Source organism: Palaemon carinicauda, chromosome 22, assembly GCF_036898095.1.
Source record: "Palaemon carinicauda isolate YSFRI2023 chromosome 22, ASM3689809v2, whole genome shotgun sequence".
NCBI lineage: Eukaryota > Metazoa > Arthropoda > Malacostraca > Decapoda > Palaemonidae > Palaemon > Palaemon carinicauda.
Genome location: NC_090746.1, coordinates 59,740,185 through 59,766,245, shown reverse-complemented (window position 1 = coordinate 59,766,245; position 26,061 = coordinate 59,740,185). Strand labels below are relative to the sequence as shown.

Genomic DNA, 26,061 nt, shown 5'->3' with positions numbered 1-26,061 from the left:
GAGGTGCCTGACCCCTCCGCAATGCCCGTCCTCAGACCACAGATTGGTGCGAAGGCCTCGGTCAGTACGGTTCCTCAACCTCGGACGGAGGGCGCGGACGGCGATACTGAAACCGCGCCAGCGGAGGACTCCGCTTATAGGAGGGTCATTGGTTTGATTCGCCATCACCTCAGGATCGAGGAACCACTGCCTGCGGACGAGGATGCCTGGCGGTCTAGCCTTAATAGACTAATGGAGGAGCCAGTCCAACAGAAGCCCTCCTTAGCCCTACCTGTAGCCAGAGATGTGAGACTTGGCCGTGCTCACATTGACAAAATTGTGGCACGAAACGCTGAAGGTTCCAAGGGTCAAGGGTCCTCCAAGTTACTCCAGGGGCTGAAGTCCCAGGGGGAAGTACTACTGGATGGAAGGACAGCCACAAGGTGCCAGCAAACTGGAAGACTCCTTGGAAGTCTTAGGTCAGGGAACTTCGGAGGACAGGGCTTCCTCGGCTCCTATCTGTTTTTCTCCATCAGAGGCTACGATGATGGAGGAGATGTCCAAAGATCTCGTCAACGTCGCTTCTTGGTTGGACTGGTGGGCCTCGACACTTGTAGGCATCCAGGCTTCCCCCGACGCTGCAGTGCCGTCCAACCAAGCACTGCTGAAGGAACTGATCAGCTCCGGAGGACGAGCCTTGAAGTTCCTGACCTTCTAGTCCCTAGCGTTATCCGCCAATTGGGTTCTGCGACGAAGGGACACAATCTTAAATAAATTATCCAGGCACATACCGGACAGGGAGGCGAGGTCCTTGAGGAACCTTTCTGTGTGGGGTGATGGACTCTTTCCCTTGAAACAGACGGAGGAAGTGGTGGAGAAACTGTCTAAACGGAAGGAAGTGAACACTCCCAGACCACATACCATGAGGAGGCCCACTTACAGAAGGCCTCCTCCGGATGGACCGTCGACGTCTCGGGGCCCCTCCTAGCCAGGTGGTCCCACCCTTCGCAGCCCTCCCGCAGGGGCGATCCCACAGACCCAGCCTCCTATAGGGCAGCCCACTCAGCTTCCTCAAGGAGAGGCCGGTCAGGTCGCTCCTCCAGAAGGAGGTAGGTAGGGATGCCTCAAACGATTTTGACAAGCATGGAAAAATCACGGAGCGGAACCCTGGACGGTAACAGTGTTGAAGAGGGGTACAGGCTCCCGTTCTTGGCAGACCCTCCACCCTTTATCCCAGCAAGTCAGACGGAGTGGTTAGCTCCCAAGGACCCCTTGAAGAGGGAGACCTTACAAGAAGAGGTCTCCACTATGTTAGCGAAAGGGGCAATGGAAACAGTGCTGCAGCCGGGCCCAGGTTCCTACAGCCGCCTCTTCCTAGTGGAGAAAGCGACGGGGGGTTGGAGACCAGTCATAGATCTGTCAGCCCTCAACAAGTTTGTGTGCAAGACCAGCTTCAAGATGGACACCCCGAAGTCGGTCCTGGAGTCCTTGAGGGAGGGAGACTTCATGATTTCCATAGATCTCAAGGACGCCTATTTCCAGATCACCATTCACCCTTCCAGCAGAAAGTACCTTCGGGTGAGGTGGGATACCCAGATCTTGCAATTCAAGACTCTCTGCTTCGGCCTGTCGACAGCGCCCCAAATCTTCACGAGAATCTTCACGACTGTCTCTGTATGGGCTCACGAATGGGGAATTAGTCTGATTCGCTACCTGGACGACTGGTTACTCCTTTCTTCCTCAGAGACAGTTGAAGAAACAAGGCGCAGAGCTAATGCAATTGTGCAAGGTTCTGGGTATCGCCATTAACCTGGAGAAATCTCACCTGTCTCCCTCCACCAGGATGACGTACTTGGGGATGGTTCTAGACTTCCGACTAGTGAGTGTCTTCCCATCGGAAGAGAGGCTGAACAACCTGGACCAGATCCTCCGTCCCTTACTATCGGGCCAGCCCAGGAAAGCGAAGGATTGGCAGAGATTGATAGGACATCTGGTGTCTTTGGAGAAGCTGGTTCCCCAAGGGAGGATGAAACTCAGGGCCATCCAATGGAACCTGAAGGGACTCTGGTACCAAGTATAGTCTCCCTACAAAGTAATTCCTGTTCTTCCAGGGACAAAGCAATCCTTGGAGTGGTGGAGAGACCGAGCGAACACCCTCAAGGGGATGCCCTTCGCGGCGGAGCCCCCGGAGATGCTCCTCTTCACGGATGCCTCCAAGGAAGGATGGGGACCTCACCTTCGTGGGGAATCAGCAAGGGGTTCTTGAACGGAGGTGGAAAAGACACAGCATATCAACGTCCTGGAGATGAAGGCCGTTCAGAAAGCGTGCCTTCAATTCGTCTGTCTTCTAAGGGGAAACACAGTGGCGTTAATGTGCGACAACGCCACAGTAGTAGCCTACATAAGGAAGCAAGGCGGCCTAAAATCGAAGGAGTTGTGCGACCTCACGCTGGAGATTCTGGATTGGGAAACATTTTTTGCCTACACTTCATGAAACTTGGTCTTGTTCATGAAGTCGGCCATTGACTTTCTTCTATAACCGGAGCTCTTCCTTAGGCTGGAGAGGTTGGAAAAGATATCTTCCTTCCTCATGGGAGAACTCCTCCTATGAGCTCGAAATAATTGACTCATGTTTTTTCGCCAAGGAAATAGAGTCCACATTTTAGCTACAAAAGATACTCTTGTATCTTCCATCTTCCTTGAGGAAATGGTAAGCAGTCTCTCTCTTCTTCCTCATGATTGGAACATCCAATCTCATGGGAAGACGTAGTGCACCAGGATACCGCTGAGCTTCGTCGGTCAGAAGTCTCCACTTTTAGTCTGTCCTTGTGAGACGAGCTTAACCTTCAAACCTTGTCATGCTAAGGATGGTTTTACGATCAATCAGTTAGCCCATAATTTCCTGTACAGGATCGGCCCTCATTTCGAAGACCTCGGACTATTGACTGATCCCAAAAGTCTTGAACTCCTGCGAGACATCTTCAGCTTACCTCGATCTGAAAATTGAGTAATCAAAAGAAAGTCACGAATGTCATATCCAATAAGGCTATCTGTACACTGGGTCATCAGCCTGTAGAAACTTCCACAGTTTCGACAAGACTGCACCAGTCTCCGTCGAATGCTACCTCTTAAGGACTAGCTGGGTCCCAGGTCCTTCGTCAATAAGGATCGTCCTTCCCTCTGTTCTCTACAAGATCTGAGCAAGAGACAGTCCTGATAAAAAGGATTTGACACTTCCTATAGTGGAATCAAAGAAAATATGGGGGAGGCCACTTACAGTACCACATGTCCTTAGGATTATGATTAGAGCACGAATAATACCGTCTCTTATCCCCTAGTAGGCATAATTTTCCCTCGGGAAAGTGCGGGTGAATGACAGTGATTTATCGGTTTCCCGTTCCCGTTCGCGGGAAACACTTCCTGATCCTACGTGGTCTCCCCTTTGGGATATCCTGTCTATGGGGTTTGCATTCTATAGAATCCACCCCTTCTGCAAGATTGTTCATCCTACGGCCAATGTTTTAGAGGTCTTCTTTCGGGAAGCAGAATGAATATCAATGACACGCATTGATTTTTCTGCGGGAGAAGGACTGTAGTCACCTGTTGGGTTCCCTTTTGCGAGCAATTTCTCTTAGAAAGGAATAGAGGGCATCTCCCCACTTCCATGCAAACTCGTAGTCGGACTTGTCTCTTGAAGATACTCGACTAGCGCATTGGTCTAGCCTCTTCGGCAAGATTTCGGAGAACCCATTACGGACTATTTTTATGACTACCTTGCACTTTAAATCTTTAAATCTAATTGGTGCCTTCCAGGTCTGCCAAAAGTATATCCAGATAAATAACTACAGGTTTGTATTAGTTAGGGAAGAATACAAATTATCTCCGAATTTGTCATATTCATTAGTTTACTGGTTTTATAATACATTGTTGACACTATTGCCTTAAGATATAAGTACTCCACAGTTAATAGTTTCTTTTACCATTTATAGAACTATTTGTATTCTCATGTTTTTTCAATTTTTCTCCTATACATTACAGGATGCTCACCAGATCAAGCACAAAATGTCCCTAAAATTTTACAAGAAGGGTCATCCAAGATTACAGGAGGTATAGCTAAGGAAATTGAGGTCTCAAGAAGTACTCCAGTACTACCATCTACAGAACTGCCTCTGTCTTCACAACAAGAATCAGATGCAACTGTACATTTAGATCCTACCCCAGAATCAACTCTAGCTAGTACTCCAACATCTTCACAGCTTATGGAAAACTTGCCAAGTAAGTTTGCATTTATGATGAAAGCCATCTGTTGAACATTATGTGGCAAGGTTGTAACATTCAACAACAGATTAGATATTTAATTTATTAAGAATCTTACATATGTAAGATACAATGTAGTATGAAAGTGGCTAAAAGTTCTGGCCAAACAATCAAAATGGTACTGACTGGATAGGACTATTTACTTGCTTGATTGTTTCATCAGAATTTTTGTTTTGGAAGAAGCGCTCTATTTTGAGAAAGAATAGCACATGAATCCCATGTAACTGCAGTATTGGAATAATAAATTATAGTTTCATAATGGTTTTTCTGAAGATATTTTCAAACTTTTATACTGGAAAAAATCTTTCGTCACTGCTTTGAATGTTTTTCAGAAAAAAATCTTTAAATAAATCACAAAATATAATTTTTAAATCTTCAAGTACTCAATAAGTTACGCTAAATAATGTACTGTAATTTGTATTTTCACATCCAAAGGAATAAATAGTGTAAGCTTTTAAACTGAAAAAAAGAAATATGGTATCCATATGGTTTGCCCTTAAAAAATTCTTGAATTCGATTAATTGTCTGTGTGTTCCTGGTTATTAGCAGAATTCACAGCCATATCGCATCAAATAGAGGAAAAAGCTCAGAATTATATAAGGGGGAATAAAACTTTGAAGAGAAAGGTTATTGCATAAGATATAAAGAATTAATTATGTAAAGATGAAAATAAGCACTTACATAGCATATAAACTTTCTATTATGGTACAGTACCTGGATATAGTGTTACTATTTAAAGTATAATTTATCTGGAATTAGTAAGTACAGGTAGTGCGCGACTTACGACCTGTGCGACTTATGACGATTTGACTTTGCGACGATTTTTTCAGGGTGCTGACATCACAAGTCTATCGGAAATAGGACTAATATTTTCTAAAATAATCTATTTTCTTGTATAAAAATAAAGTGATTTATCTTGGTAAATTATTATTTTCTTTTATTGTTATTATACAGTATCTATTTACAGTAAAAAATACATTAAGAAAAGTTTTAATATCTGTCAAGTTCATATTATATGTCTGGTGACGGCATATCACCGGCGGAAAGCGACTGGACAATACAGTGCTTTCATTCCAATATGCTAACGATTAGTATTAGTATTCCAAATATCGAAATATTAAGTAACGATACAAAGTATTTTGTGGGTCTGTATCGGTTGTCATTAGTACTACGTAGCGTAAATTTGACTGTACGCTAGTTTTATTTAATCTCTGATAATAGATCGATATTTATCTAAAGAAAGTATACTATTAGGACAAATATTTTCTTGGAAATAATATATTTCCTTTTACATTATAAAAATGAAGTACTTTTGCTTGGTATGTTAGTATTTTCTTTTCATTTCTTGCAAGAAAAAATAAATTGAATTTACATATTTTGCAAGTCATTCTTCGTAGAGTTTACATCACGTGTCTTTTGACGTCATGTATCTGGCGGAAGTGCGTTGACAAACCGAATGATTTCCTTTCATTGTGTTACCGAGTAATCTTATTACAGCATTCCCATCATCGAAACACCGAGTAACAAAATCAAGTGTTTTAGTGGTCTGTATCATTAGTTATGAGATTAGTACAACTTACCGTAAAATTAAGAAAAAGTCTGATGACGTTATATTTCTGGCGTAAGGCGAGAGGCAAATCAAGTGATTTCCTTCCGACACATCTCTCGGTCCTTATCTCTGTCGTAAGTTGACGACTACTTGTATTGCTTTGTTAATTCTTTTTAGTGAGAGATTTGCACCAACTCACCAGGGTGCCCTTTTAGTTCAGAAACGTTTTCTAATAGCTGGTTGGTCGGAGTTATTTTTGTCCATATACCATCATTGTTTTCAAATAATTATCAAGTAATGTGAATCAAAACTTATTTACTAACCTGAAATTCTCCCTCAGGTATAGGTTTTGTCAATAAATAATGTTGAATAAATGTATTATAAAGTATTGGGATGGCAAGTCTAAATTTAATAAAAAACACCCGCCGAAGTCAACGACAGGAGCTTGTTTTCGTATGTACGCTGTATAATTTTGTAACTTTATGCACATTTTAATACAAATTAGGATAAATTACACTAAACATAAGAAAAACATATAAACTTTCTTTGCATACCAGAATGTACTAAAAACGTGGAATCAATAAAACTCGCTATTGGTGAAAATTCTTGGGAGGTGAAAAGAGCATTCTACTGTCAAACACTGAAGAGGTGTTGGAAGGGAGGAGGGGTATTGTGATTGTAACTCGGAAGTGAAATTATGAATTCATTTGTGATTTTTACGCAATTTATGATGTTTATATAATTTATGCAACACTACAGTATCCTTAAACCAAAAATATTTATATTTATATGAAATCTAAACCTTTACGTAAAAGAGCAAACTCTTTTCATACGGACTTACATCAAAATTTGCTATTTTTTTATTGTGAAGGTTTAGATTCTTGTGTATTGTATAAAATATCTTAACTTATACACATGCTAAATTAATCAGTGGTGTACACACACACACACAGTCATACATACATATGTGTGTTCCAACATCTCAGCTGACATCCCTTTCTATATGGACTTCAATCATAGGCCTATGATGCAAGTCCGTATAGAAAAGGTTTGCTATTTTTTTTTGTAAAGGTTTAGATTTTATTAATAGCAATAGTCATGGCTCTCTTCACGAAAGAACCTGCTTACGAAATTTTCAAGCTGCAAAACGAGATGCGGATATTTTTATGACTCACTGCGAAAAATGTTTCATTTCAAGAAAAGAGATTTGCCAACCAGGCCAAGAACAAAATAGTCACCCATCACAAAGAGTTGAAGAAAATGGGTTCAGACAATAGAAAATGTAGCTGTAGTCTATAATAGGGGTAACTATAATAGTACAGTACATATGGAACTGTATACAGTATTTAGTATATGTACAGTATTGTACCGTATGTATTGTAATATTTTCCATTTATTCCATTATGTTGTAATAACTACTTAATCTACAGGTATTAACAGTTAGTTTAGGTATGTTTAATAGTTTAAATGTATTTGGCTGTACAGGATTTCATTATAGTTATATTGTAGCTTTATTATAGAATTTAATGTGGTGTTTTGTAGGGTTTGGAACGAATTAGACAATTTGCATGTGAAATGTGACTCGCAACACGAAAAATCACTTTACGAAAGCCAGTCCGGAACAAATTAATTTCGTGCTGTGAGGTATTACTGTATTTTTCGTTTGAGAAGACTGTACTTTTACATAAATTGTGTGAACAAACCAAATAAAAGGATCATAATTTCACCGCCAAGTTACAACCGCAATACTCCCTCGTCTCCCTTCCAACCCCTCTTTGGTATTTGACAGTAGAATGCTCCTTTTACCTCCCCACAATTTTCACCAATAGCGAGTTTTATTAATTCCACGTTTTTAGTTGATTCTGGTATTCAAGGAAAGTTTATAATAACATGTCTTTCTTATGTTTAGTGTGAAAGTAAGCTCTTGCCGTTGAATTTGGCAATTGTTGTTATTAAATTTAGACTTCCATCACTATATTGTATAATGTATGTTTTCGTTAATATTATTCATTGACAAAACATATCTGAGGGAGAAATATAGGTTAGTAAATAAGTTTTGATTCACATTACTTGATAATTACTTGGTAATTGAGGTATTAGGGCAAAAATACTTCTGACCAATCAGCTATTAGGAAACTTTTCTAAGCTAAAAGGGCATCCCTATGAGTCGTTGCAAATCTGCCTCACTAAAAAGAATTGACTATACTGTAGATATCATATGCGTATTTGTTATGTTTTTCTACTTCTCTACTTTTCTGACAAAAAGAAATGATTGGCTGTTGAAATGCATCTGTAATTAATGAAGAAAAATTTATAAAAGGGAAAATGAATGATTAACTCAGCATATTTTGATATAGAAATTTAAACTTTATGAATTCAATACTTTATCTGGTAAAACTAACAAATATGACTCATGGAAATTGAAGAAACGTAACAGTATTGACTATATGTTATATGTTGATAAATTACAGTTCAGTACACTACATATTTTATTTCTGTGAAACTCCCTTAATGTTCATATTGCTTCTGTCTTGAAGCCCATTTTCATATCAATGTACAATATACCATAAAACTAAAAATTCTGTGTTACCTTTCCTTTCAATGACCTTCGGCATTAAGTTTAGCTTTTGAGATAATCTGGCAGTTAATGACCATAATCTCGGTGTGAGTACTCCACAGCATTTTTGTCTTTTCAGTCTTTTTGTTGACCTCATGTTGGATATCTTGATGTATGGCTTTCCTAAGTTGGTGGTTTTTGTGATTAATTTATGTGACAAGTTGTCTTTTTCTGGATTTGTTAGTAATTCCTGTGAGAGTTGTTCAAGGGGTTATTACAGGGAAATTACGGTCCTCATTCTCTTTATGTCTCGTTTAAAGAAAGTTTAACATTCAGGCCATGGGAAAATCCACTGAAGACTAGTAGTCTAGTTTATTATAGCACTTTTGCTTCATTTGTTGAATCTGGGAAGACATGAGTCATTGGCCAAAGAGTATTACTAGCCTAACCTGTCCTGTTTCAAAGTCAGATATTATGTTTGAGAAACATGGTTTTCTTATCAAGCTTTCTAGGCTTTGGGTGCCATAGCGGTTTCGAGAGATGTAGTTTGAATTATAAATTGCTTGAATTTGATTAAGTTACAGCATTATTTTTTTTCAAATACACAGTATTAGGTAAATTATAAGAGATTATAGTTTGATAACTGAGTTGTATGTAGCTCACATTCTAGAGGCTTGAGGTATAACGCACCTTATTAGGTGACAATTACCATGGCACTAAGCCAGGGACAAGTCTCAGGTACTAGTTAAGTGTATTACTTTAAAACTTTACATTTCCTATCTCTTTCCATCACTGACCCACATCTACAACAGTGTGGGAATCAACATTATGAAGATTAGGAGAGTTTCATAAAAATATATGGAATTTTGGTAATGAAATTTTTTTGCTTTTTCACTTAATGTTCATTTACCGTACAAGCTCCCATATCAATGTGAAGAGGATATCGACTGAAAAAACAGGAGATTCAGTGTATCCAAGTCAAGGTTATATTCATTAAATGCTAGATTGTCTTGATATTATACTAGAGGCCTAAGCTTGCTGAAAGGAAAGAAAATGGAATATATTCCGTTTTAGGATACACGTCGATATAAAACCTTGCTTCCAGAAAAAAAGTATTATGAATATTTGGTGTATATGAAGACTATAAATTTTATCATCAGGATTCTGTTAATGTAAACCATGTCTATTGACCGTTAGGTGAAACTTTTTGACATGAAATGTATGATGTTATCTTTTTATATCACACCATTACTTAAAGATAAGGCATTATTGTAATGTTTTAGGGTTGATGACTTTCGATGTATTAATACTTTAATCTCTAAGGGTTCCTTATGTATTTTTATTCTTCCTTGCCGACAGACGTATCTACTCCAAGCAAGTCAGGCAGTATTAATGTGGGTATGTCCTCTACTCTCCCAAGTATGAATCACCCTATGACTTTGCATCAAGAGTTTTCACTCCTCAACACCCACCTAGACAATAATCAAGGAAACTCCTTAGATGTTTCTGTAAGTAACTTAATGTTTTCCAATATTTTTTTCCCATTGTTTTCTGAATTATAAAGTTAACATTTTTATTATTTTACCCATCGCTTTCTGAATTATAAACTTAACTTTTTTATTTACAAGGAATACTAATCCTTGTTAATATAAGGGTAACCTTATCTATATTGCAAACTTTTATTTTGATATTTTAAGAATGATGAAAGATAGAAAGAATTTTGAAAAAAACCCATTAACTATGCTTCAATGCCATGAATTTGTAATGGAAAACTGAAAAGTCCTATGTATAGTCATTATAAATGATTGAATATGTTGTCAAGCTAGCAGTAAAGATGGAAAAGGAGAATGGAATTAAATAGTATACTTATTTTCTCCACGATCAGCAAGTTTTTTTTGGGATTAAAAAGAAAAGTATGAATGGGTAAAGTCTACAACAATATTAAGAAAGTAAGAACCAAGATTTAGGACACAGTAGGGGCTGAAAGTCTTCTTGGAGCTCACCTTCGCTAACCCACATAATCATAACGGTTGTCATCTTTTAGCTAAATGGATGATGAAAGTGATAGAAAAAGTAAAAGCATGTGTACGAGATGGGTGAAGGGTGCATAGTCAGTCACCTCCGTTGCCGTAACAGCTTTCGTGGCCTTGTTGTTGTACAATGTACCAAACTATTCGTACAGATTCTTTGACTAAGGAATATTTGGTTTCACTTTTCTTAGCCCAATTTATGAGAATACAGGTAAACTGTATCTAGTTTGAAATTTTAATCAAAGTATTTTATATTGTACTGAGAAAAACACTGTAGTAAGAGCACAGATTCTACATTGGAAAGAGTACACTATTGCTTGAAAGTTATCGGGTTCTTTGACTGGCCAGACAGTACTGTACTACATTGGATCCCCCTCTCTCGTTACGGCTCATTTTTCCTTTGCCTACACATACAACGAATAGTCATACATATTCTTTCCACATGCTCCCCTATCTGTGTGCACCTGACAACATTGAGATTACCAAACAATTCGTCTTTGCTCAATGGGTTAACTACTGCAGTCTAATAGTTCAGTGGCTACTTTCCCTTGGTAAGGGTAGAAGAGACTCAATAAAAGACAAAATCATGCCAAAATATTGAATTAGATGTCCATAACACAAAAATAAGACTACAATTAGTATAAGGAACTAATAGAAAGTCTTTCAAAACAAAGAGATCCCGAGGAAGCGACACCAAAAGGCCGCATACACACCTGTAAGGGAGCGTCAACAAAGCGGCTGAGAGAAAAAACAACAAATATAACACTCGACTTGGGAGCAGGGATCTCCAAAATGCCTGACATCTTCAAAAACACAAAATAACACAGAGCTACGAAAAACATGTCCGAACGTTCACGGGTGCTGACAAGGAATAATGGGAGGAGGATAGGCAGTGGTGGTGGGTGGGGTGTGGGTGGGGGGAGGCAGTAGCTGTAGTGAACGACACCTCGTAGTAACGGGGGATTTTGAGGAGGGAGAAGTCTAATTGGAAAGGGACCTCTGGTAGTGGTATCACTCGCCCCAGTTTTAATACCGACACCCTTTAGAGGTGAGCAAGCTGCGTATATTCCTGGCATTCCATACAACTTTTTTCTCTGGTATATTTAGCAGTATTTATACCTTTGAAATGGTGCTTTAAGGAGCATTACACGGAGCGACTCAGGTTGAGCCCAGAAATAAGATTTGGCTATTAAGAAAAACAAATTTTATAAAGGATTATAAGATTGGCCAATTAAGAAAGAACAGATTTAATTAAGGATTATAAGATTGGCAAACTAAGAAAGGACAATTTTTTCATTAAGGATTAAGATTGGCTGATTAAGAAAGGACAAATTTGATTAAGGATTATAAGATTGGCCAATTAAGAAAGGACAAATTTGATTAAGGATTATAAGATTGGCCAATTAAGAAAGGACAAATTTGATTAAGGAATATGAGATTGGCTAATTAAGAAAGGACATTTGATTAAGGATTATAAGATTGGCCAATTAAGAAAGGACAAATTTGATTAACCCTGGATAGGTACGGTCCTCGGACACCCCTTTAAGGGTATACTCGGACGCGAACGACCCCGACGCCAAAAAAAATTCTTGAAAAATCAGTTTTTGCAGTAACCTCCTTTTTTCTTTTGCCAAAAAAAACTTCAATGAATGCTTAAAACAACTGTAAAGATAAATACTACTCATCTGCAGAAAAACTATTTATTATAAATATTTTAAAAAATTAAGTAGAAAAAAAAAAAGACCTGACATAAAAATTCATAAAAAAAAGGTTTATACATATATACACAAATCCTTTTAGGAATTGATTCTTGAATGTTTAGGACACATCTTGATGTATTTTGGATGAAGTCAGACCCATGGAGGTGAAGATCTGAAATGAGAAAAAAAGGGTAACTTTTTTTGGCCAAAAAAAATTGTCCAAATTTCATGAATTTTTTTGGGTACCCAAATGAAATAGGAAGTGGCTAATTTTTTTAGGGAATAAACATATGTTATCCTAAAATAGAAATATGTAAAAAAATCTTCATTATTTTGTAAATTACATTTATATCAGGGGCCATATCTAAAGGTAATTTTTTGAGTACTTGGAAATTTCGTAAAAAAATACATATATTTAATATATAATATGATATTTATGCAGGTAAAAATATACCAAAATATCACAAATTCTATAGGGAACAAGAATATATATAGATAGGGCAGCTTACGCTTCGGATATGTCCACAAAATGGCCGCCAACCACACTGACTCAGACTCCCTAATCTGCCACTTGAAATGTAGGAAGGGTATGTCAATTTCGGTGTTATTTACTAATCTAATTATTATTGGATATGCATAAAAATTGTATGGTGGGTTGCTGGATAATTGTCGATTATTTTACGACTATAAAATTAAAATTCTGACCCAAAAATTTTTTTTTGGAGGGAAATAAAATCGAAAATAAAAAATGTAAAACAATATTTTAGCTAAAAAAATTTGATGATATTCAATCAAAAAAAAGTAAACAAAATTTTCCGACAAATAAACATCTAGAGGAATCATTACTCTGTGATAGTTCCTTAGTACGTAGTAATTTTGAAAGAATTGGGAAAAAACGAAAAAATGGCAATCACCGGAAAATCGAACACATACCTATATATACGCCATATCTGGCTAAAAAAAAGATAGGCATGGGTAGCCAGATCATCTAGAAACACTTTCCAACACTATAAAAATATAAGTTTTGCGACACTACTTGCCAATTCCTTACGGTAACATGACTAAGCAAAAAAATGCAAAACAAATAAAAAGGGGCACTCGTGGAAAAATGGCCATTCTAATATACGGCATTTCAGAAAAAAAAAATTTCAGCCACGTGCTAGGCAAACCATCAAGGCATATTTTCCGACAAATAAACATATAAATGAAATATTACTCTGTGATAGTTCCTTAGTACGTAGTAATTTTGAAAGAAATGGGAAAAAACGAAAAAATGGCAATCACAGGAAAATCGAACACATACTTATATATACGCCATATCTGGCTAAAAAAAAAATAGGCATGGGTAGCCAGATCATCTAGAAACACTTTCCAACACTATAAAAATATAAGTTTTGCGACACTACTTGCCAATTCCTTACGGTAACATGACTAAGCAAAAAAATGCAAAACAAATAAAAAGGGGCACTCGCGGAAAAATGCCCAACATTCTAATATACGGCATCTCAGATAAAAAAAAAGACATGCACGTGTTAGCCCAACCATCAAGGCACACTTTCTAACACATAAACATGAAAAAAAAATCAATAATATACGGCAATTCCTTACTACGTAGTAAATTTTTACAAATATTGAAAAAAAACAGAAATTGGCAACCGCAGTTAAATACCCAATATACCAATAACTACGTCGTATCTGACAAAAACAAAATCATGCATGGGTAGCCAGATCATCTAGACACACTTTCCAACATTAAAAAAGCAAAAGTTTTACGACACTATTTCGCAATATCTTACGGAAAAATGACTTGGCAAAAAAATTAAAAAAAATTAAAAAGGGACACTCGCGGTAAAATGCCCGACATTCTAATATACGACATCTCAGATAAAAAAAAAGACATGCATGTGTTAGCCCAACCATCAAGGCACACTTTCTAACACATAAACATGAAAAAAAAATGAATAATATACGGCAATTCCTTACTACGTAGTAATTTTTACAAATATTGAAAAAAAACAGAAATTGGTAACCGCAGTTAAATACCCAATATACCAATAACTACGTCGTATCTGACAAAAACAAAGTCATGCATGGGTAGCCAGATCATCTAGACACACTTTCCAACACTGAACAAGCAAAAGTTTTACGACACTATTTGGCAATATCTTACGGAAAAATGACTTGGCAAAAAAAATGAAAAAAAATGAAAAAGGGGCACTCGCGGTAAAATGGTCCTCGTGGTGATGAACGACATTTTAACTAAAAAAAAAAACATGCACATGGTAGCCAAACAATCCACCAAGACTTTCCACAACTGATAACCTATACAAGTTGCACCATTCTACGACAATTTCATAATACGTAATAACTTTGATAATTATGCAAACTACCTCAGAAGGGTAAACTCGGACGCGAACGACCCCGACGCGTCTCAGAAATCGGGGAAGGAGTACAGCTACAGCAATGCACATCTGGACACTACTAGAGCGTGTAGGGGAGACACCTCCTGCAGGTCGATCACCCACAAATTCAGTCACGGGGGTGAGTCACGTGAGAAAAACCTGTTTTTTTTTGACGCTCGGGGTCGCAAACGACCCACCGTACCTATCCAGGGTTAAGGATCAAATTTTTTTTTATTGAGGATTAAGATTGGCTGATAAAGAAAAGACAAATTTTATTAAGGATTATATTATTATTATTACTACTTACTAAGCTACAACCCTAGTTGGAAAAGCAGGATGCTATAAGCCCAGGGGCTCCAACAGGGAAAATAGCCCAGTGAGGAAAGGAAAAAGGGGAAAATAAAATATTTTAAGAAGAGTAACATCATTAAAATAAATATCTCCTATATAAACTATATAAACTTTAACAAAACAAGAGGAAGAGAAATTAGATAGAATAGTATACCCGAGTGTACCGTCAAACAAGAGAACTCTAACCCAAGACAGTGGAAGACCATGGTACAGAGGCTATGGATCTAGCCAAGACTAGAGAACAATGGTTTGATTTTGGAGTGTCCTTCTCCTAGAAGAGCTGCTTACCATAGCTAAAGAGTCTCTTCCACCCTTAGCAAGAGGAAAGTAGCCACTGAACAATTACAGTACAGTAACCCCTTGGGTGAAGAAGAATTGTTTGGTAATCTCAGTGTTGTCAGGTGTATGAGGACAGAGGTTAATATATTAAGAATAGGCCAGAATATTCAGTGTATGTGTAAGCAAAGGGAAAATGAACCGTAACCAGAGAGAAGGATCTAATGTAGTACTGTCTGGCCAGTCAAAAGATGGCATAACACTCTAGTGGTAGTATCTCAATGGGTGGCTTGTGCCCTGGCCAACCTACAATTAAGAAAGGACAAATTTGATTAAGGATTATAAGATTGGCCAATTAAGAAAGGACAGATTTGATTAAGGACTATAAGATTGGCCAATTAAGAAAGGACAAATTTGATTACGGATTTTGAGATTGACTAATTTAGAAAGGACAAATTTGATTAGGAATTATAAGATTGGCCAATTAAGAAAGGACGAGTTTTATTAAGGATTTTAAGATTGGCCAATAAGATTTTAAGATTGGCCAATAGGATTTTAAGATGGCCAATTAAGAAAGGACAAATTTGATTAAGGATTATAAGGACTGTAAGTTGGCCGATTAACGAAGGACAAATTTGATCCTTAATCTTTATACAATCACTTCTGTCCTCTTACACAATATGGCAATTTTTATGTTGTGATTATGCTGTGTAATACTGTATTTATGTTAGACTACTGCTTTGTAAATCAGATAGTTGTTTGTTGGGGGAAATTTTATGGTTGTTTATTGAGGTATTATTTAGGAGCTGATAAACTTAACAAAAAGCTTGAAAACAAAACTTTTGTTTAGGGTGCATTAAAAATTAACCAGCAATTAGTATACTGTATTACAGTATTATTATTATTATTGATATAATTTTTAATATTGCCAATACAAACAACTGTCACTATTTTACGATTCATTGAGTCATATATCACTCATAGTATTCAAAATTATTACTGAGTCCCTTTAACAGATAGCACAATCTTCAATCTTTTATCATGATTTTCTTATAAGTTAAAGGTATTTTTATGTATTGTACAAACTTTAACCTACTGCAAGAGACACACTACATATTTTAACCCACTGAGCTTGCATTCTAAAGTATTTACAGTCATTTGATAAGGTATTTGTTACACAATTTTCTCTTTATGGAATTTGGTTTAGAATAATCCAGGATTTATGCTGAGAATATGAACTAATACACCCATGAGAATTTCACTGATTATAGTATTTACATTACTTTTACCTTTAAAAATCCACATGTATCAGTAAAGATTCACATGTATCAGTGTAGCTAAGAGTTCTGGAAAGTTTCGTAGATGTAAAACCATCAAGTAATATGTGTATTTTTAAATATTTAACTTAGCCGGTGAATATATAATAGCTGCAACTCTGCGGCTCGACAGACACATACATAAAAAACTCGCGAGCGATCGCTATGCAGGTTGCGGGTGTGCCCACCAGCGCCAACTGTCGGCCAGATACCACTCTCGGATGTAAACAAAACCTTCAATTTCTTCTCTGTTGACGACAAGACGTACTTTTACTCGCTGTAGAACCTGGAGTTTTTCCCATCATATTTGGTGAAGTACTTTAATTTGGTTTGAGCTTTCGCAGTACAGGTGTTTTTCTTCAAAATAAACCCTTGAACTCTTTTTTGATTCGGATTATTTGTTGATGACTTAGATCGTTTTTTGGAATTTTCCCTTGACTAATTCAAAATGGCTGACCCTTCTCAAGTTCCCAAGTTTCGAAAGTGTAATGCTAGGGACTGTAATAGGCGTCTTCCAAAGGCTTCTCTTGACCCTCACACTGTTTGTTCCAATTGTCGGGGTAAAACCTGTCAATTGGGAGATCGGTGTGAGGAATGCGTGGGCCTTTCGAAATTCGATTGGATCGAATTTGATAAATATACACGCAGACTAGAGAGAGATAGGGTAAGGAGAAGTTCTTCTAGGTCTGTAGATTTTTCCTCTCCACATGCCCCTGAACCTAATCCTTCCCCTGTAGTGGTTGTTCCTAACCCCCCTCCTAGCACTCAGGAACCGTCTATGCAAGACATGATGCGTGCTATTCATGCCTTGGGGGAGAGAGTTGAGGCTTTAGCAAGTGACCGGAATCAACTCATGGCGGACGTGAAGGAACTCAAGTGCCAAAGTGCCACGGCGGAAAGTGGGAAAGTGCCAAGTGTTACGCAAAGTGTTGTGAACAGTGTTGCGACCGAGGGTTCGTCTGTTCGTGCCTGTCGTCCACCTAGTCCGGGACCTCTTGCAAGCTCCCAAGCCCAGGGTATCAGGCGTATCTCGTCAAGATCGCCCCTACCACAAGACGAGAGAGCCCATTTATACCTCGTCGTCCGAAGGTGTTTCACGTAAGAAACCTTGGACCAAGGTCTCTAGACCGTTAAAACGCAAGTCGGTCCCTTCAGGACAAGTCCAACGTCCCGGATGTAGCCACTGGGACAGTTCGGACCCGTTGCCGTCATCTGATGACTGCTCGCCGCCTAAGAGAGGAAAAGTTGTGCCGTCTCAGTCGCTAACCCCGTCTGTTACCGCACCTGCTTCCGTAGACCCTAAATGGATGTTACTGCAAGACATGCAGTCTAAGTTTGCGTCCTTGATGGAGGACTACAACGCTGAGAAGGTTTCCGTTGAACCTACTGGCCATCAGCCATCCAAGCGTTCTGTTGTGCGTCCTGTTGACGTGGATGTAGCTTTTTCGCGTCAACCAGTTGGGGTTGTTCCTCCCCCGATGCGATCCAGGGTGGCTTTCCAGCCGCACGTTGACGTTAGGCAACGCACTGATGCGATTGGTGACGTTCAGGACGTTCACCAACCATCAGAGTTGACTTGTTTTGACGCGGTGCGTCAACCTCCGCAACCCGGTATGGTGTTGACTGCACAACCCAGACGGTCTAAACAGTCTCGGGTGGACGCTGTGCGTCCTCGCGCACCTGTTGTTGTTGACAGTTCCCAGACTGTTCAGCAGTTTCAGGACGCTGCGTCCTGCTCCGTCACGTATGCACCAGTGCGACCGGACTCTGCGAGTCAAACGTTGCCTACACCTTTGCCGTTTTCTCATCAGTTATCAGATGAGGAACTGTCAGATGAGGACGTTGCTGAACCACAGCCTGAGGATCAGCCTTCAGAATTATATGAGCCTAAAGCAGTTCCACCATCTTTGGACTTTAGAAAAGTCATGGTTGTTTTTAAAGACTTGTTCCCTGATCACTTTATTTCTGTGGCTCCTCGTTCGCCGCCGTCCGAGTTTGTTTTAGGCGTTCCTGCTACCATGCCAGCCTTTACGAAACTCGTTCTCTCTCGCTCATCCAAGAGAGCTTTACGGCTGTTAGGCGATTGGTTAGAGACCAAGAGGAGTTTAGGGAAGACGGCATTTGCCTTCCCCCCATCTAAACTCTCGTCTAGATCGAGCGTCTGGTATGCCACGGGAGAAGTTCTCGGCTTGGGAGTTCCTGCCTCTGCCCAGGGCGACTTCTCAAATCTTGTAGACTCTCCCCGTCGCCTTGCCATGAGACGCTCGAAGATTAGTTGGTCACCTTCGGACCTGGACCACCTTCTTAAAGGCATATTTAGGGCGTTTGAAGTCTTTAACTTCCATGACTGGTGTTTGGGAGCCCTGAGTAGGAAAATCTCATCTGCCGATAGGGATGTTTCCTTACTCATTATGTCCTGCATGGACAAGGCCGTCCGCGATGGGTCCAACGAGCTTGCCGCTTCATTCACGTCCGGAGTCCTTCAGAAACGAGAGTCTCTGTGCTCTTTTCTGTCAGCAGGAGTGACGCCATGCCAAAGATCTGAGCTACTCTTTGCGCCCTTGTCTAAGTGCTTGTTTCCTGAAGTCTTAGTTAAGGAAATTGCCTTGTCTTTAGTGCAGAAGGACACCCACGATTTAGTTGCGTCCTCGGCTCGCAAAGCTCCCCCTTTGCCTGCCTTGTCTGCTAGACCTAGGATAGACACTCCAGCGTCCAGGTTTATCCCGCCCTTTCGTGGCAGAGCCTCCAGCAGGGGAGGTGCTCGTGCCGAAGGGAAGAGAGGAAAGAGGAAAGGATCCAAGTCCTCTCGGGGCAGAGTCTGACTGCCCGCAACTTCAGACAGCAGTAGGTGCCAGACTCAAGAACTTCTGGCAAGCCTGGGAGAAGAGAGGCGCAGATCAACAATCTGTGAGGTTGCTCAGAGAGGGGTACAAAATCCCTTTTGTACGCAGACCTCCTCTAGCGACGTCCCCCATCGATCTCTCTCCCAGGTACAGAGAGGAAGCAAAGAGACAAGCCCTGAAACTGGAAGTGTCTCTTTTACTAGAGAAGGGAGCGGTGGTCAAAGTCTCGGACCTTCAATCACCGGGGTTTTACAACCGTCTCTTCCTAGTATCAAAGAAGACAGGAGGTTGGAGACCGGTGCTAGACGTCAGTGCTCTGAATGTCTTTGTCACAAAGACGAAGTTTACCATGAAGACCACAAAGTCAGTCCTAGCAGCGGTCAGAAAGGGAGACTGGATGGTCTCTCTAGACCTAAGGGACGCTTACTTCCACATCCCTATTCACTCAGACTCCCAACCTTTTCTGAGATTCGTCTTCGACGATGTGGTGTACCAGTTTCGGGCCCTGTGCTTTGGCCTAAGCACGGCTCCTCTCGTGTTTACGAGGCTTATGAGGAATGTGGCAAAATTCCTCCATTTATCGGACATCCGAGCCTCCCTTTATTTGGACGACTGGCTTCTCAGAGCCTCTTCCAGTCATCGCTGTCTGAAGGATCTCAATTGGACTCTAGATCTGACCAAGGAATTGGGACTCCTAGTCAACTTGGAAAAGTCACAGCTGGTCCCATCCCAAACTATTCTGTATTTAGGGATGGAGATTCACAGTCAAGTTTTTCGGGCTTTTCCGTCGGCCCCCAGAATAGATCAAGCCCTGCTCGTCATCCAGAAGATGTTGAAGAAAGAACGCTGCTCAGTCAGGCTTTGGATGAGTCTGGTAGGAACGCTGTCATCCCTGGAGCAATTTGTCTCGCTAGGAAGGCTACACCTCCGACCTCTACAATTCCATCTAGCTTTTCACTGGAAAAAGGACAAGACGCTAGAGGCGGTCTCGATCCCGATTTCCGAAAAGATAAAGACTTGTCTGACTTGGTGGAAAGACAATATCAGTCTACGAGAGGGTCTTCCCCTAGCAGTTCAGAAACCCAACCACGTTCTCTTCTCGGACGCATCGGACTTGGGCTGGGGCGCGACGCTGGACGGTCGGGAATGCTCAGGTCTGTGGAACTCGAGTCAGAGGAGCATGCATATCAACAGCAAGGAGCTTTTGGCGGTTCACCTGGCCTTGATAAGCTTCGAGAATCTCCTTCGAGGCAAGGTGGTGGAGGTCAACTCGGACAACACCACGGCCTTGGCGTACATTTCCAAACAGGGAGGTACCCACTCACTGACTCTGTACGAGATCGCAAGGGACCTGCTCATCTGGTCAAAAGATCGAGGCATCTCCCTAGTAACGAGGTTCATCCAGGGCGACTTGAACGTCCTAGCAGATTGTCTCAGTCGGAAAGGTCAAGTAATTCCAACCGAATGGACCCTCCACAAGGATGTGTGCAAGAGACTTTGGGCGACTTGGGGTCAACCCACCATAGATCTCTTTGCAACCTCGCTGACCAAGAGGCTTCCAATCTATTGCTCTCCAGTCCCAGACCCAGCAGCAATACATATAGATGCCTTCCTCCTAGATTGGTCACACCTAGATCTTTACGCATTCCCACCATTCAAGATTGTCAACAAGGTACTGCAGAAATTCGCCTCTCACGAAGGGACAAGGTTGACGTTAGTTGCTCCCCTCTGGCCCGCGAGAGAATGGTTCACCGAGGTACTTCGATGGCTGGTAGACGTTCCCAGAAGTCTTCCTCTAAGAGTAGACCTTTTACGTCAGCCACACGTAAAGAAGGTACACCAAAGCCTCCACGCTCTTCGTCTGACTGCCTTCAGACTATCGAAAGACTCGAGAGCTAGAGGCTTTTCGAAGGAGGCAGCCAGTGCGATTGCTAGAGCGAGGAGAGCGTCTACCATTAGAGTTTACCAATCGAAGTGGGAAGTCTTCCGAGACTGGTGCAAGTCAGTTTCCGTATCCTCGTCCAGTACCTCTTTAGCCCAAATAGCTGATTTTCTCTTATACCTGAGAAAAGTTCGCTCCCTTTCAGCTCCTACGATCAAGGGCTACAGAAGCATGTTGGCCTCGGTCTTCCGGCATAGAGGCTTAGATCTTTCCAACGATAAAGATCTGCAAGACCTCCTTAAGTCTTTTGAGACCTCTAAGGAACGTCGTTTGGCTACACCTGGGTGTAATTTAGACGTGGTCCTAAGATTCCTCATGTCAGACAGGTTTGAGCCTTTACATTCAGCCTCCCTGAAAGATCTCACTCTTAAGACTCTTTTCCTGGTATGCTTGGCCTCGGCTAAAAGAGTCAGTGAACTTCATGCCTTCAGCAAGAACATCGGGTTTTCGTCAGAAAAAGCTACTTGTTCTCTGCAGCTTGGTTTCCTAGCCAAGAATGAGCTACCTTCTCGTCCTTGGCCTAAATCTTTCGATATTCCTAGCTTATCGGAGATCGTAGGCAATGAACTAGAAAGAGTATTATGCCCTGTTAGAGCTCTTAAGTTCTACTTAACTCGTACTAAACCTTTACGAGGCAAATCTGAAGCGTTATGGTGTTCGGTTAAGAAACCATCCTTGCCTATGTCAAAGAATGCTTTGTCATATTTTATCAGATTGTTAATACGAGAAGCTCATTCACACTTGAGTGAGGAAGACCGATCTTTGCTTAAGGTTAAGACGCACGAGGTTAGAGCTGTAGCAACTTCCGTGGCCTTTAAGCAAAATAGATCTCTGCAAAGTATCATGGACGCAACCTATTGGAGAAGCAAGTCAGTGTTCGCGTCATTTTACTTGAAAGATGTCCAGACTCTTTACGAGAACTGCTACACACTGGGACCATTCGTAGCAGCGAGTGCAGTAGTGGGTGAGGGCTCAACCACTACAATTCCCTAATTCCATATCCTTTTAATCTGTCTCTTGAAATGTTTTTAATGTTGTTTTTATGGGTTGTTCGGAAGGCTAAGAAGCCTTTCACATCCTGGTTGATTTGGCGGGTGGTCAAAGTCATTTCTTGAGAGCGCCCAGATTAGGGGTTTGATGAGGTCCTGTTGTATGGGTTGCAGCCCTTGATACTTCAGCTCCTGGGAGTCTGTCAGCATCCTAAGAGGATCGCTGGGCTCCGTAAGGAAGACAGACTCACAAGGCAGAGTAATCGTCTAAGTCGACTTCCTTACCAGGTACCTATTTATTTTGGTTTTGTTATATTGATAACTGTCAAAATGAAAAAACTCTTAGCTTATACGATGTAAACATATTTAACTCTGGTCTCTACCCACCTCCTTGGGTGTGAATCAGCTATTATATATTCACCGGCTAAGTTAAATATTTAAAAATGATATTTTAATTATAAAATTTTTGAATATACTTACCCGGTGAATATATAAATTAAACGACCCTCCCTTCCTCCCCAATAGAGACGCAGTGGGACGAGAAGAAATTGAAGGTTTTGTTTACATCCGAGAGTGGTATCTGGCCGACAGTTGGCACTGGTGGGCACACCCGCAACCTGCATAGCGATCGCTCGCGAGTTTTTTATGTATGTGTCTGTCGAGCCGCAGAGTTGCAGCTATTATATATTCACCGGTTAAGTATATTCAAAAATTTATTTTATAATTAAAATATCATTTTTCTGTGGTAGCCATTATATATTATTTTTTTTAGAACACTATTTGCACTTGCTACATTACATTACGATGATTTACAAACACAGACGTGGTAACTGAAAAAGTAAATGAGGTGATATTGAAAGAGTTACAACTGTAGAATGCAAAGATGTATTACTAGAGGGGAGTTTGAAGGTTACATTTCATGAGAAATAGTGAAGTCATCACAGAGATTTGAAAATGCAGTTTTCAAATCTGAGGGATTTTGATGGGTTGGGCATGTGATGAGGAGGTATGAGGAACAGTTAGGCTGAAAAGTAATTGACCATGAAGTAGTACAGAAAAGTCCTGTAGGAATGCCCAAGAACTTATGAGAAAAAGGCATAGTCTAGGTGGGAATTTAAATTAAAGTTCACCAAGTCACAAGAGATTGATTAGGAATCATTTCACTTCTTAACATTACATAGTACATACATACATATACCAAGGCACTTCCCCCATTTTTGGGGGGTAGCCGACATCATTACATAGTAAAAGCTTATATAAGAATATTGTGAATGATGATAATGTTGATCTTAGGGGTTACAACAGAGATCTTTTCCTACGACATGTTGTAATTCTAGTCTTGGTTTAAGTTGGAACACACCTAAGCACAGTATTGTAAGCAAGCACCAAAATCACTGACTTACACCAATGCAGTAGTAAAGTCATATTTCATAATTTGGTAGAGGATTTTTACAATCGCATACCTTTGCAGTTATCAACCAAAGTTATTGGTGGTGAGCTTAGCCTTTGACTAAATAGTCTAACTGCAAGGCAGCGGTTTCCCGAGTTATAAGCAGTGGGCGTAGCCTTTTGCTAAAATGCAAGACTACAAGGGAGCAGATGATTGGATGACTACTACTGAAAATGAGGAAGACCTACGAAGAAGTAGTGTAGAGTGGCAAGAGACTTTGGAGAGTGGAGTCTTGAGGGTAAATGTGGATAGGACTGAAGCTATGTTGTAAGGATAGCCATACATGAAAGTAGAGGTTCATATATAAAACAGGCAGAACAATTTAGATACCTGGGATCTACTCTGTCAGGATCGAGCATGTGAGGGTGAAGTTGAGAATAGGACAAAAGCTGCCTGGGAGAAGAGGGACAAAAAATGCCAATTAAGCTAAAACTCAAGAGCTATAGCACAGCAATAAGACCAGTGTTAATGTATGAATTGGAAATGTGGGCTTTAAGACGAAAAGAGGAAGCAAAGCTTGAGAGAACAGAGATTAGAATGCTGAGGTGGATTATGGGAATATCACTGCTTGAAAGATTGGAAAATGATGAAATAATAAGAATGGCAGGCATAATAGATTACAGAGGTGATAAGAGTGTCTCAACTGAGGTGGTATGGAAACGTGTTCAGGTGGATGGTGGGTAGGGAGAAAGGAGTGCTTTGGAGGAACTTGTTTGTGGAAGATGATATGAAGAGAAGAGGTTTGGTGGAAGATGATGCCTTTAATAGAAGGCATTGGAGTGGGTGTATCTGAAACCCAACCCCTTAATGTAGGGATAATGGTGGGAAAGAAGAGTATTAGTAAAATCATAATCTGATATGTAAAAATATTTTTTAGGACATGGAAACATGACTATAACTAGGGAAAAATACATGGAGGACGTGGATATAGAATGATAAAATGAAACTGTAGTAAAAAATACTGTACGATTCCGTTAAGGGAGCTGTGCTGTATTCCTGAAACTGTTGTAACCTGAGGACATACTGCACCAATTAGTTTTTTGTTATTTGATGACAGGGGTTTTTGGTAGTAAATTATTACTGGAAACTTTTACCACCAAAGCTTTTAATAAGTCTAATCATTGGGAGGTAGGGTATAGGATAGTTTTTGGAGGAAGTTTTAAATACTGTATATTAAATGAAAAGAAATTTGTTGTTTACTGTAAAAATTTATAACACCAAGCTTTAGGTATTGTACATGCCTTTTGTGCTAGGATATTGTTTCTTGTTTATCTAGATAGCTTACACATTTCTGTTGTTGGTTGGTAACCTTATGAGTGATCTGTTATTTAGTAATGTATTGTTATTATCATCAGATGAGTCCATAACCAAATTCACTTTTAAAATTAGGTCGAAAGACCTAAACACAGTGAAGCAAGCTTATGCAAAAGTTCATCAAGGACCACCATTTATGGAAAGTACACTGTCCTTAGCATGAAGACAATGCATGGAGCATGTAAGGAGAAAATATGGGGAAAGTCATGTGGAAACAGACATGTTTATGTAGTAAGCATGTAAGCTTATGAAATAACAAAGGGAACTAATGACTGAAAATGTGAATTTTAATTTTGGATCAAGCTATACATACATCGAGGGAAGGGGTCATTCAATTCCAAGCTTTCTAGGTTCTCAGAAATTTCACTGTTAAGGAATCTGAATTTTTAGGATACAGATTGATATTTGGTAAAGGGCAAGTTTTTGTACAATATCAGCTTTTACTTTTGAAAGGTTTAATAGATTAAAACTTTTTTTTTATAACTGGTTTGTTGACTCCCAGGACTAGATAATTAACATCATTATGTGAATCATGTTTCAAGAGTAAAGAAATATAAATTGATACCTGTATCATTAAAGATGAACTTCTCATTATAAAAGGTTGTGACTCAGGCATAGGAGTTCCTATTTAATGATAGATACATAAGGTGGTGAATAAGACAAAAATTTGTATATCACCTTTGTATCACTTACCGATTAGTAGGGGAATTGTAGTTTTGGAAGAGTTAGAGAGCTATCCATCTTTATTGGATGCCATGAGTCACTTACATACTGTAGCTGCTGGATTTGAACCTTCAAACAAATTAGTAGCAAAAAAAAAAAAAAAGTTGCTTGAGTTTGGGTTACATACTTTTTAAAAGATATCAAAATAGTCTGAGAATGAAAATTTGAATTTTAGTCCTGATTTTAATGCAAGTTTGTTTGTGTGAATTAATTATGGGGAAGCTAAAGCTTATGCTTTTTTACTGTGGCCGGTAAATGTTCCGTCTAAGAATTATTTAGTGTTTATTTTCTTGAAGATTACAAATTTAAAAAAAAGAAAATTG

At 39.7% G+C, this 26,061-nt stretch overlaps 1 protein-coding gene across 8 annotated transcripts in view; it reads left to right on the top strand.

The window, feature by feature from the left end:
* Wdr59 (WD repeat domain 59) overlaps positions 1-26,061 on the top strand; it is a 312,153-nt gene that overhangs the window by 69,555 nt on the left and 216,537 nt on the right. For all 8 annotated transcript variants that reach the window (XR_011039436.1, XM_068346284.1, XM_068346280.1 and 5 more), the window contains exons 10-11: positions 4,018-4,254; positions 9,762-9,910. Coding sequence is in view for 7 of the 8 variants with exons in the window: in XM_068346284.1 (XP_068202385.1) it covers positions 4,018-4,254; positions 9,762-9,910 (386 nt within the window). In the remaining variant the exon portion in view is untranslated. The remainder of the gene's footprint in view (positions 1-4,017; positions 4,255-9,761; positions 9,911-26,061) is intronic.